This window comes from Perognathus longimembris, chromosome 28 (assembly GCF_023159225.1).
Source record: "Perognathus longimembris pacificus isolate PPM17 chromosome 28, ASM2315922v1, whole genome shotgun sequence".
In the NCBI taxonomy this organism is placed as follows: Eukaryota; Metazoa; Chordata; class Mammalia; order Rodentia; family Heteromyidae; genus Perognathus; species Perognathus longimembris.
This window is the reverse complement of record NC_063188.1, coordinates 873,162-885,304: the sequence shown is the minus strand read 5'-3', so window position 1 is coordinate 885,304 and position 12,143 is coordinate 873,162. Positions and strand designations below refer to the sequence as shown.

Below are 12,143 nucleotides of genomic sequence, written 5' to 3'. Positions count from 1 at the left end.
CCTAAACTGGCAAGGCACCAGAAGGGCAAAGCAGAGAGCCAGTCCACGCTTGAGGATTTCCAGGTCGATCCCCCTTGTTCCAAAGAGGCCCAGTCCCTGATTCTAGGAGTCCTCATCTGCATTTAGTTCATCTCTGTATCTCTGGATGACAATACACAGGGAGAGTGATGTGATGTTTGCAAAGTGAGAGCTAAGAAAAGGCCAGGTTGCAGGAGGCAAAGTGCAGGAAAAAAAGGCAAAAGAAACTCATTACTGGCTAGGGTGAGGTTGGAAAACTCCTGTTTAGAACTCAGCGCCACCCACTCGCTAGGCAGGCACTCTATGACGGGCCCATGTCTCCAGCCCCCAATCTGTGGGTTCCGTGAACAGGTGCTCACCCTGAAGGAAGCCCAGTGTCCTGACACCAGATGTGCTGGATGGCCTTCCCCTCCCTCGTTGGGTGGCCTTACGATAGCCGCCCCCCACGACACATGCAGTGGGGCTTGCTTGACCACTTGTCTAATGCCCTTCTGTATCCCCTGTCCATTGGTTCCCACACCAATGCAAGCGTTTTCTACCCTGGGAAGCACCCCAAAGCAAATGTGCAACATCCTACCGCCCAATGAGACTATTCTGTGAGGGTCTGGATAGCCCATTGCACCCCAGCCAGCTCCAGCCAGGGACTGCCAAAGACTCACTTGCGGGCACATGCAGGAAGCCAGGTTCTCTGGCCAGGACACATCCTACAGGTTGACTCCTCCCTGTACTCGAATCAATGGTGTCCCTTTCAGGTAAGACAGCAGAGCCCTTAGCAAGCTGGACACTGGATAAAGTCCAGCCGGTGGCCAGCGGCTTACACCTGTAATCCTTGCTATTCAGGACCCGAAATCATAGGACTGCAGTTTGAAGCCAGTCCAGGCAGGAAAATCTGGAAGACATGGATCCCCAATTAACCACCAGGAAGCCAGAAGCTATGGCTCTTGTGGTTAAGTGCTAACCCTGAGCTGAAACCTAAGGGACAGAGCCTAAGCCCTGAGTTCAAGCCCCTAGTAAAGTCCAGCCCCTTGTCACACTACTACTCAACACAGGAGGGGGAAGGCTGACCCCTCACTTGTGAAGTCTGTAGAAATTTCCCAGCTTTAGCTGGGACAGGAGGTGCATGGGGGGAGGGGTGGGAAGAACAGCCTCCTTAGGCATGGGATCTGTCCTGTTCAAAGTCAGCTTGTGATACATAGGGAGACGTCCAAGGAGAGAGAGAACAAGATGGGTGGCAGTGACTCATGCCTGTAATCCTAACTATTCAGCGGCTGAGGTCTGCGGATCACAATTCTAAGCCAGCTAGGCAGGAAAGTCGATTAAGCTCTTAGCTCCAATAAACTACCAAAAAGTAGAGCTGTCACTCAAATGATAGAGGGCTAGCTCAGCAGAAGAACTTCAAGGGCAGCATCCAGGCTGAGTTCAAGCCCCAGAGTTAGCACACAAAAATTAAAAAGCCATGAAGGGAAGTTAGTGAGAAATTTCCAATTATTAACCAACCAAAAAAGCCGTAAGTGGAGCTGTGCACAGCTAAAGTGATAGTGGACCAGCACTGATCAAAAAAGTACAGTGGCTCACACCTACAACCCTAGCTACTCAGGTGGCTGAAATCTGAGGACTGAAGTTCAAGGCTGACCTAAACAGACAAGTTTGTCAGACTCTTATCTCTAATAAATTACTCAGAAAAGACTGGCCATTGCAGGGGCTGGGAATATGGCCGAGGTAAGAGTGATTGCCTCATATAGATGAAGCCCTGGGTTCGATTCCTCAGCACCACATATGTAGGAAACAGCCAGAAGTAGCGCTGTGGCTCAAGTGGTAGAGTGCTAGCCTTGAGCAAAAAGAAGCCAGGGACAGTGCTCAGGCCCTGAGTTCAAGTGGAAGGACTGGCAAAAAAAAAAAAAAAAAAGCTCAGGGACAATGTCCACGCCCTGAGTTCAAGTCTAAAACAACAACAAAAAAAGCTCTGCTCAAAGGCCTGAATTCAAACCCTAGTACTGGAACACAGAAAAAACTATGCCTGATACTGGCTACCCCTTCCTGACCTCAGTCTGTCTCCCCTCCCCTCTAGCCACAAAGCCCTTCTAGGACCTTGTCACTCAGGAATGTGGGACTTAACAAATGTCACTGGGGGTAGATGCTAAGCGTGGTGTCATCTGATATTCAGAAGTTGGAAAATAGCCCAGGAAGGCCCAAGCCATTAGAAATACCTTAGACATTTTGTTTTCTTTTTTCTTTTTCTTGTTTTGCCAGGCCTGGGCACTGTCCCTGAGCTTCTTTTGCTGAAACGTACGACTCTAACAGTTGAGTCACAGTGTCACTTTCGGCTTTTTCAGGTTATGTGGTACTCAGGAATCAAACCCAGGCTTTCATGCATTCTGTGGAAGCACTACCACTAAGCTACATTCCCAATTCCCGCCCCTTTGGTAGTCCTGGGGCTTGGACTCAGGGCCTGAGCACTGTCCCTGGCTTCTTTTTGCTCAAGGCCAGCACTCTACCACTTGAGCCACTGTGCCACTTCTGGCTTTTTCTGTTTATGTGCTGCTGAGGAATCGAACCCAGGGCTTCATACATGCTAGGCAAGTGATGTAACCACTAAGCCACATTCCCAGCCCCAGTCTAGACATTCTGACAACACAAAAACTAAAATCCTCTCCCTAAGCCCAAACCTCTGAGCCTTTGGCAACAAAGGGAAGAGACAAGTGAACATAAGGAAGCACCACTAGCAAGATGTGAGTAGCAGCTCCTAGCCTACCATAGAGAAGAAATCATAAGGCAGAGGCCTGGGCCCCATCTGACCCAGGCCCAGACCAGGCTAAGAGGCCCAGGAGAGGGCAGGAAATGGAAAAGGCAGAGCTTCCACAGGATCAAGCACCCGTCCTGGGGAACCTGGTCCCACAGCAGTAAGATGCTGGGGCCCCAGAACTGCACAGCTCTGGAAAGTGGCAACACATAGACCAACCAGTAAGGCCAGCAGAACATGGATGCTCACAGGTGGCCAGGCCATCAGCACCCAGAAACTAGGGCCTCCCAGTTGGGGCGGGGTAGGGGCAGCAGCAACTCGAAGTTCTAGGTGAGGTTGGCATCCTCCGTGGGCCAATGCGTGTTGACACCACTGGCTAAGTGTTCACATGCACCTGGACAAGAGATTTCTGATCACATGCACTTCCAGAGAACAGCGCTGATCTCTGCCTGTGCTCGCCTTGACCCTGTCTCAATTGACCTCACAGTCAGGAACGAAGGGGCTCCAGCTGATGCCCAACACCTTGTGGGCCCGGACCATGGAGCGGACCGGGTTCCCGTGCCGGTCTGGCTCCAGGGCAGTTGGTGACCCAGGCCTGCAGGCTGGCAGCGGGGTGGGGCCGACAACAGCCGCCCTTGGAATCGGCGGGAGGGCGGAGCTCACGCCAGGGGGCGCCGGGGAACCGAGAGGCCCGGATCGGGGGCGTGGTCCGAGGCCACGTGACCGCGCTCGGCTCTGCGCCAGGCGGGGGGCTGGCGGAGGGGGGGGGAGGGCCCGGGAGGGGGCGAGCCTCGCCCTCTGACCCCCCACCCCCCGTGCTGAGCTCCCTGGGGAGCACACCACCGCCCCCCCCCCCGGACCTTCTCGGAGGCCCGAGTGACCGTTCACACCGGCCCTGTTGGGGAATGGGAGGGGCGGGCCCGTGGCACCCCAAGGGCCCCCGCGGCTGGGGCTCGGCGGAGGCCCCTCGGCTTCTCGCCTCAGGAGAGCCGAGACCCCGTACACCCCGGCTAAGGGGGCGTCGGCGTCCGGGCCCCCAGCACGGAGACGCGGGAACCTTGGCGGAAGGCGTCTGGATGGCCCGCCTCCACTTCCGCCTGCGCGGGCGGGTGCAGCCCGGAAGCTGGGCCTACAGGCCTGCGGCCCTTGCTGACTAGAGCCACCAATAGGGAAGCTCAGCCGGAGGCGAAGTCCCGCCCTCGCGTGTGACGGACGCTTGCTCTGCCCAGTGGGGTCCGTCCTGTGGCGTGGGCGGGGCTGCCACCGCCGTGGTGGGCCGCGCACCCCGCGCGGGGCCACCTAGCGCTTCAGCAAATGGCGTGCCACTGGCCACACCCCAGCTGCCCGGGGTTGGCGGGCGAGGCTTTGTCCTGGGGTTGCAGCTCGGAGTGGAACCAGCGGCTCCAAGAGCTTGTGTACACTTCGCGTGCAGCGTGGCGCCCCCCAGCCCTCAGCTGCCAGCTCTCAGCGTTCAGCAGCAGCTGCTGGTTAGGCCTCACCCCCCCCAGACCCCCAGACCCCAGGCCCCCCCCCTCCTCGTGCCTGCTCACCCCCCCTCCTCGTGCCTGCTCACCCCCCTCTCCTCGTGTCTGTCCGCCCCCCTCCCCTCAGGTGTCACCCATGCTATGCTGGACGTCCACCATGGATGGCTCTCCCTGGACACACAGCTGGCAGACATCTCCTTCTGACCCTTGGGAATAACTGCTGGGCCGGCTGTCGAACGTTCTAGGTTCTTATGTGAGCGAACATTCAATGAGGGCTGTGTGATTTCCGGGTCATGCGACTTTGTCGTGGTGTCCCCCCCCCCCCCCCCAGGAGAGGCGTGCTGTCCATTTCTTCCATGGTTCTGCGCTTTGGGCTCCCCGGCCTTCTGTCTGTGTTGTCTGAGACAGTCCCCCACGTCGCGCACCGTGGGGCCTCCAGGTTCCCACCTCTACTTACGGGGTGCTCGGGTCACAGGCAAACGCCCGCAGAGCCTGGCTCCGTGTCACCATTTGGAGTTTAGAACCCGGTGTGGAGTGGGGAGGGTTGGGGGAGCCCCTGGGGCTTTCCACTCACGCGGTGACTCCGGAAGTCCTTCTGCCAGCTGACACGTGGGGACCGAGTTTCCTCACAGTACTGGGCTGCAGGCGGCGCAGTCACTGAGGGCGGGATCATGGATCCCCAGCATCGCCCAAGACTCACACACTCACACACACACACACACTCACACACACACGACTGGATATTGGCCCGTGGGGTCTTAGACGAGGACAGTAGCATGGGGACACCACCGAGAGTCCCTGTGGACTGGCAGGAAGGAGAGGAGCCCGGCCTCCCGGTGAGCAGAGCCAGGCAGTGCAAAGCTGGCAATTGCCCTCTCCTCCCCGCCCGGCACAGCAAGATTCCCGGGGCCTGCGTGGACAGGGTCTCTGCAGACCCGGGTGCCCATCAGCCACAGGCGCCCGCCTGCCCTCTGAGCAGCCGCTCTGGTGAAGGGGGCAGAGAACCATGCGCGTCCCCCCGTTCCCGGAGCGGGCGGCCTTGCACACTGCACAGGGGACCTGGCCCACGGCGCCTCCTCCCTCTGCCTCAGGCAGCTACGAAGTTCCAGGTCCACACCTGAAGTGGCAGGCGCTGCTGCTAGGTAGAATCTGTGAGTGCTTCCTGCGCGTGCCTGGGCAGGTGGGGCCAGGGTTTTCCGGTAAGCGGAGCTGGTGCTGACTAGGCAAGGATCGGGACTGGTGAGTGTCACACACCTGGGACTTGTCCTCAGCAGTGCTCCCGGTGGACTCTGGGAGAAAGGAAGACAAGTAATTATGAGACCTTGAGTCACAGCCTGCCTCCAGACAATGAACAGGAGAAAGAGGAAAGGAGAATGATAGAATGTGAATCATTTAAAAAATATTTCATCATTCTGTTTGTAAAACTGGTAGAGCAGGGGCTGGAGATATGGCCTAGTGGCAAGAGCGCTTACCTCGTATACATGAGGCCCTGGGTTTGATTCCCCAGCACCACATAACAGAAAAAGCCAGAAGTGGCACTGTGGCTTAAGTGGCAGAGTGCTAGCCTTGAGCAAAAGGAAGCCAGGGACAGTGCTCAGGCCCTGAGTCCAAGGCCCAGGACTGGCAAAAAAAAAAAAAAAACTGGTAGAGCAGTAGCCCTGAATAAAATATCTGAGGGACAATGCCCAGGCCCTGACTTGAAGCCCCATGAGGGACAAAAAAATCTTTAGTAAAAGCTGAGTGCCAGTGCTTCAGACCTGTAACATTAGCTACTCAGGAGGCTAGATCTCAGAATTGGAGCTCGAAGCCACTTTGAGCAGGAAAGTCTGTGACACTGCTAACTCCAATTAACCACCAAGTTGGAAGTGGAGCTGTGACTCAAGTGGTAGAGCTCTAACCTTGAGCTACTGTAATATGGAGGTTAGATCTATCCAGTGCCATCATTGGCCACATGGAAGTTGTGCTATCTAGCATCTTGTCTTGAAGGGTGTGCCTGAATCCCAAGAGACACATGGCCTATAAGCTACTGAACTTGTCAAGTTTCTGCGACTGGGAGCTTCCTAGGACCCTGCTCCCTGACCTGACCTTATTTAGGGTCAGGCCAGCTTAGGCACCATTGTTCATGCCATATGTCTCCATGTTCATTTCCTGTCTCCTGGCTTGTCTCCAGTCACCGTGGCATCCCAAGTCAGCTCTCCATTGGAGCTGGATTGGTTTGTTGATATTGTTTTTTGTTCTTTTCTCCCTGGCCTGTTTCCTAACAGTGTTAAGGGTATTTACGGACTGCAGGCCTTTGTAGCAACTGGCTGCCTACAGACTACTAATAAAGAGTCCAAGATGTGATCCTTCAATATGTGGCTTTGTGGATAATTTACTACATAATACAATGAAGCTTAGTGACAGTGTCCAGGCCGAGTTTAAGCCCCAGAACTGGCACAAAAAATCTAGTAAAAACTATAAATACATAATAAAAACAAGTGAAATATGCAGTCAGTAATATACTCTTTATGGGAATCATGTACCTGATACAACTTGATCGAGTGGAGTCTTAGCCTGCTTCAGTCATCAGACTTAAGTCCTGTGATGGAAGGGGAGGTAAAGTTTTTGGAAGTGTTACTGGAGTGGTGCCGGTGATCCTGCAGGGAGGAGGTCTTCAAATGAGATGATACCTCTGACAGGTCCTTGGGTACCAAGTTCTTGATGTTGTCACAGAAAAGAATTGGAGGATGCATTGAATTGGATGGAGGTCAAGAAGTTTTGTTAGGGGGCTGGGGATATAGCCTAGTGGCAAGAGTGCCTGCCTCGGTATACCCGAGGCCCTAGGTTCGATTCCCCAGCACCACATATACAGAAAACGGCCAGAAGCGGCGCTGTGGCTCAAGTGGCAGAGTGCTAGCCTTGAGCGGGAAGAAGCCAGGGACAGTGCTTAGGCCCTGAGTCCAAGGCCCAGGACTGGCCAAAAAAAAAAAAAAGAAGTTTTGTTAGGAAGATACACAGTACTCAACGGAGACACAGATGTAGGCATATTTGTTAATAGGTGCAATTGGTGTAACATGAAGGGAAAAAAGTCGTTTAGGGTTTGGCTCAAATTTATGTTACGGTAAGTGCTACGTTTTGTTCTTACACACAGCACATTTAGCCTTTCTTGTTTCCCTTTTCTTTAACCCTGACCTGTTCACTGAACTTTGGTCATTGATGTCTGAACACTGTTCAAAGAAAGGATGGGTTTGGTTATGTCCTCTCTTCAGGGGAAGTGTGCATTTTTGACAGAAGTTAAACTTCATTCAACACATGTTTTATGTGAAGAAGAGCCACTTTTTCAAGTGTTTGTTTTTGCAGGATAGATGTGTTTTAAGATACCCTTGCTTGGTTACTAATTATTTTGGGAAAGCAATTGAGTCAGTGGAAAAGAGCTGCCCTTTTATTGTACCTTATGAGCGTGTAAGGCTTAAAGCAAAGAAGAAAATGCTTTTGTTTCTAAATACATGGAATCGCTAATACTGCGTGTGTGTGAATTCCTGGCTTGTGCTTTGTATGTTTGCTTTCCTTGGTGTCCCCCGATCGCCACGGCTGTGAGGGCATGCCACAAGCGTTCCCCAAAGGGAGCTTGGCCATTTGCTAATGTAAATATGGCCTACACCTGTCAGGGGGCAAGGGGAGGACGGTTGGAAAACACCCCTGAGAATCTTCACCGCGTCCCCAGAACACGGGCGTCCTGCGAAGCTGCGCCCGGGCCAGGCACCAGGCAGTCCCGCCCAACTTCTCTGAGCCATCACCCGGGAATGCGCAGACGGTAGGTGTGGGTGCTAGCCCGAGAACCGCCCCGTAGCGATTTGTGCACCAGGCAGGCTGGCAGCGGGGTGGGGCCGAGAACAGCCGCCCTTGGAATCGGCGGGAGGGCGGAGCTCACGCCAGGGGGCGCCGGGGAACCGAGAGGCCCGGATCGGGGCGGGGTCCGAGGCCACGTGATCGTGCGTCCGGCGTTCAGGCGCCACAGCGCGATGGGCGGGGGATGTTCCCGGTACTCACTCCCTTTTTCCCCGTCTCCAAATGTTGCCTGGGAAAGTTTTCTCGACTGGCTAGAGCCTAGTTGTGCCTGCGAGCTCTCCAGAGCCCTAATTCCGAGTGGAATTTTCTGTGCAGAAAGGCACAGGCTCCCCAGGCAGCCGGAGATGGGTATATGGAACACGACTCCGAAAACACGTGCAGTGCTGTGGGGTTAGGGAGCTTGTGGGGTGGTTCCCCTGCTCCACTTTCCCGGCTGACAAAGGGATGGGAGGGGCGGCCTCAGTCCTGTGCTTTCCCGCCAGGTTCTGGAGTCTGGAGGAAATCCTGCAGTGTTTTTGTCTGTGTGCGCCAGCTACAGGGTACCCGCGCTGACGCGGGGGTCCCTTTCAAGTCATGAAATATGTGTAACCCCGACACGGTAAAGCCGGTTAAATTTCCGCCCAAGATGGCCAGCCGGAAGCTAACTTTTCGAGCTGATGTGTCGAACTCCCATTGGCTAGCAACCCGTCCGTCGTCTGGGGCCTCGTCACCGCCCCACTCAAAGACTGTGAAGCTCGTCCTTTACGCAGGCGCAGAAGAACAGCTCATCTATGGTTCACTTCCATGATAGAGCGTCCACCCGCCCTCTAGCTGGAACTCTATGGTTCCCGGGCGGGAAGAGAGTCGGCGTATATAAGGCATGCGCAAGCGTGGGAGCGCCTCTTTTCCTCCGGCGCGGTGAGTATGCGCTCCCTCTTGTGTGGTAGAGCGGCCTTGGCGTTCTCCTCAGGGGTTTAAGCTTTCCTTCGCCTTGTATCCCAACTTTCTTTGTGTCGTTGCAGCCACTGAAGATTCTGGTGTCGCCATGGGTCGCCGCCCCGCCCGGTGGTGAGTACAGTCTTTTTTATTTCAGTGCTTCGGAAAGGGACCGAATTGCTTTTGGCCCCAAACATGGCCATTGGGTGGAGCCTCCCTCCCGTGGCAGTCTTGTCCTGGGAATCGACTCCATGTTGGCCGTACTTTTCTGTTTGCTTTTGTTGGTGACTGATAGCATTCCTTTTCTTGGAAAGTTACTTTGGGGCTTCCCCGGATTTGACGGTTGCTCCGTGTCGGCTTGGGAGACGAGCGGCTGCAGCGCTGCGCTCCGCCCAGCACCTCCACCGTGCTTTCGGAGCACAGTTGTCTCGGGATCTTTTCGTGCCGATCCGGTTTCACTTCCGGGCCTTGTGTTCGGTGGCCAAGGGACGCTTCAGGGCACCCGGAGAATAGAGCTCGGTGCCTCGTGCGTGCTGCAGGGGGCGCACAGTGGCTTCTCGGGTGCCCGATTCTATCACGTGCCCGGAAGTCTCGAGTTGGCAACCATGTATAGGATTTATAGTGCACCGCGCCGTGCTGGTAGTGCCGTGCTGTTTAATGGGAAAGTTTGAAGCTGGATTATCGTAACGTTGTAGAGAAAGGTTTCACTTCACATTCAAATATGCTTTACTTGATCTTGTTCAAATATGCTGGAAATTGGTTGTCAATGCAAAGGAAAATTTGGAACAAGAGATAATTTGCCTAGAAAGGATAAAAGGGCCATTGTACTTTAGGGGACAATTTCTACAAATATACAAATTCATACATCACACCCCCTTGTAATTGTTCAAGAGATCTTTCAAGAAAATGTATTCACCATTCTGTGTATTTCTTCTGCAGTTACCGGTATTGTAAGAACAAGCCGTACCCAAAGTCTCGCTTTTGTCGAGGTGTCCCTGGTAAGTAGCAAAAGAGCTCCCACAGTGGTTTGATTTCTGCTAAATCAGATTCCCTGCAAAGACATTGCACTTACAACCAACTTTTTTTTCCAGATGCCAAAATCCGCATCTTTGACCTGGGACGGAAGAAGGCAAAAGTAGATGAGTTCCCACTTTGTGGACACATGGTGTCAGATGAGTACGAACAGCTCTCCTCTGAAGGTGAGGTTGGACTGTAGATTAACTTATGTGCACTTACCTCCTGAGCTGGGAAGGGCTGTGCTTGTTCTATACTATTCTCACTTTCCTACCTTCCTTACTCCTAGCCCTGGAGGCTGCCCGTATTTGTGCCAACAAGTACATGGTAAAAAGTTGTGGCAAAGATGGCTTTCATATTCGAGTGCGACTGCACCCTTTCCATGTCATTCGCATCAACAAGATGTTGTCCTGTGCTGGAGCTGACAGGTGAGCTGAGACTTGAATCTTGCCAATACATGACACCTGTGTGCTGGGTTTGAAATTTTGTGAGAAACAATAAAGGACCTCACATTGTCAAGACACTCATAGTGAATTAAAGGGCTAACAAATGCACATCTACAGGACTGACTGCTCCAGATAACCAGGGGAGGTGGAAGCATGGCTCAAGCTGAGCAGATTCTGGGGCACAGGTGGAAGGGGGGTGGTTATGGTGATCATGATAGCAATCAGCTACTAGCAACCCTGTAGCTAGAGAGCTGTCTATAGCATTTGGTGGAGCCTCAACCATCACATTGAGAATCCTCTGCAGCCAATTAAGCCGACCAGGTCCCTTTACTCATGGGGACTTGGTGTGCACTGGTTGCAGACAGCAACCTCCTTGGTAGTGTACGGCAACCTGTTGCTTGTATGGGTTGCCCTAAGGGACCTTGGAGACAGTTTTCCAGTGTTTTCGTGCCTCTCATACTACTCCCCTCTATCTAGGCTTCAGACAGGTATGCGGGGGGCCTTCGGGAAGCCCCAGGGCACTGTGGCCAGGGTTCACATTGGCCAGGTAATCATGTCCATCCGCACCAAGCTGCAGAATAAAGAACATGTGATTGAGGCCCTTCGCAGAGCCAAGTTTAAGTTCCCTGGTCGTCAGAAGGTAAGTAGTGCTGCTAGCCATTCTACCTTTCCTTGTTCCTGTTCACGTCACTTATTTGTTCCAATCATTCATCCCCAGATCCACATCTCCAAGAAGTGGGGCTTTACAAAGTTTAATGCCGACGAATTTGAAGACATGGTAGCTGATAAGCGCCTCATCCCAGATGGCTGTGGAGTCAAATACATCCCGAATCGTGGTCCTCTGGATAAGTGGCGAGCCCTGCACTCATGAGGACCCCTCACCAAACTACACACTCGCCCCCCACTTTAATCATGCTCACCAATAAAACTTGCATTGTGTCTAATACGTCTTACATCTAGTTCTTTATTGGGGTTAGTGGACTTCAGATTCATCTGAGCCACATTTGTGGCCAGGTCTCTGATTGTATTTGGTGGGTACCAGCACTGGGACTTAGTGTTGCACACGTGTTCACAGTCAACCCTGGCCAGAAGCCTCCAATGTTATTTTCTAGTGCCTAAGTAAAAGCCTAGACAGGAGGCTCCCACTTGTTGCCACAAGGAAGTGTGACATTGGGAATATTTGGGCCGGGTGAGGGACAGGTTAGTTACAGTGCAAGTTGACTGGCTTCCCGCGGACCCTATTACTCCCTTGTGCCAGCCTTCTCTACCTCAGATGGAAGTGGAAGCTGCATCCCACCCCTGGCAGCCCTGCTCATGTGACAGGGTTCAGTGGGGCAGTGTGGATGGGTCCTGGCAGGCAGTGGTAATCCTCATCTGCAAGCACCCTGTGGGAGGGACCTTACAGCAGTCTAGGCTGGTGAAGCAGCCATATGAAAAGTTCCTGAGCAGGCTCCCTTGAAAAAGATGAAAGAAGGGAAGCAAAGCAGCTGCTGCAAGTCCTTATGGGCCCTGTGGGAGCTGTCTGCCCGGGCCTTGCTCCTGTTAGCACTAGGAGACAGTGCTGGGGAGTGAGACCAGCACCGAACTAGGAAGGACTGGAAAGTCCAGGGAGCTGCAACAGCCACCCACTTGGTAGTAGCATGTTCCTCCAAGTGACTAAGCCCCTAGTGGGCCTAGCCCATTCCCATTCCTCGTGTC

The 12,143-nt window shown here is 53.7% G+C and overlaps 1 protein-coding gene and 1 non-coding gene across 4 annotated transcripts; both read left to right on the top strand.

The window, feature by feature from the left end:
- Window positions 1-1,090: 1,090 nt before the first annotated feature.
- Rpl10 (ribosomal protein L10) lies at window positions 1,091-11,389 on the top strand. Of its 3 annotated transcripts, XM_048336378.1 has the most exons (6): window positions 8,957-9,117; window positions 9,925-9,983; window positions 10,077-10,184; window positions 10,289-10,427; window positions 10,923-11,085; window positions 11,164-11,389. In XM_048336378.1, exons 1-6 carry the CDS (start codon window positions 9,095-9,097, stop codon window positions 11,314-11,316), a joined length of 645 nt encoding a protein of 214 aa, XP_048192335.1. In that variant the 5' UTR covers window positions 8,957-9,094; the 3' UTR covers window positions 11,317-11,389. The 3 variants fall into 3 exon arrangements, with proteins under 3 accessions (XP_048192336.1, XP_048192337.1, XP_048192335.1); XM_048336379.1 differs by lacking the exons at window positions 8,957-9,117; window positions 9,925-9,983; window positions 10,077-10,184 and adding exons at window positions 1,091-1,101; window positions 3,827-3,828 and having other exon boundaries at window positions 10,202-10,427; XM_048336380.1 differs by lacking the exon at window positions 11,164-11,389 and having other exon boundaries at window positions 8,956-9,117; window positions 10,934-11,027.
- LOC125344391 lies at window positions 10,744-10,879 on the top strand. The gene has a single exon (XR_007209517.1). It is a non-coding gene; the product is annotated as a small nucleolar RNA SNORA70 (small nucleolar RNA).
- Window positions 11,390-12,143: the final 754 nt, after the last annotated feature.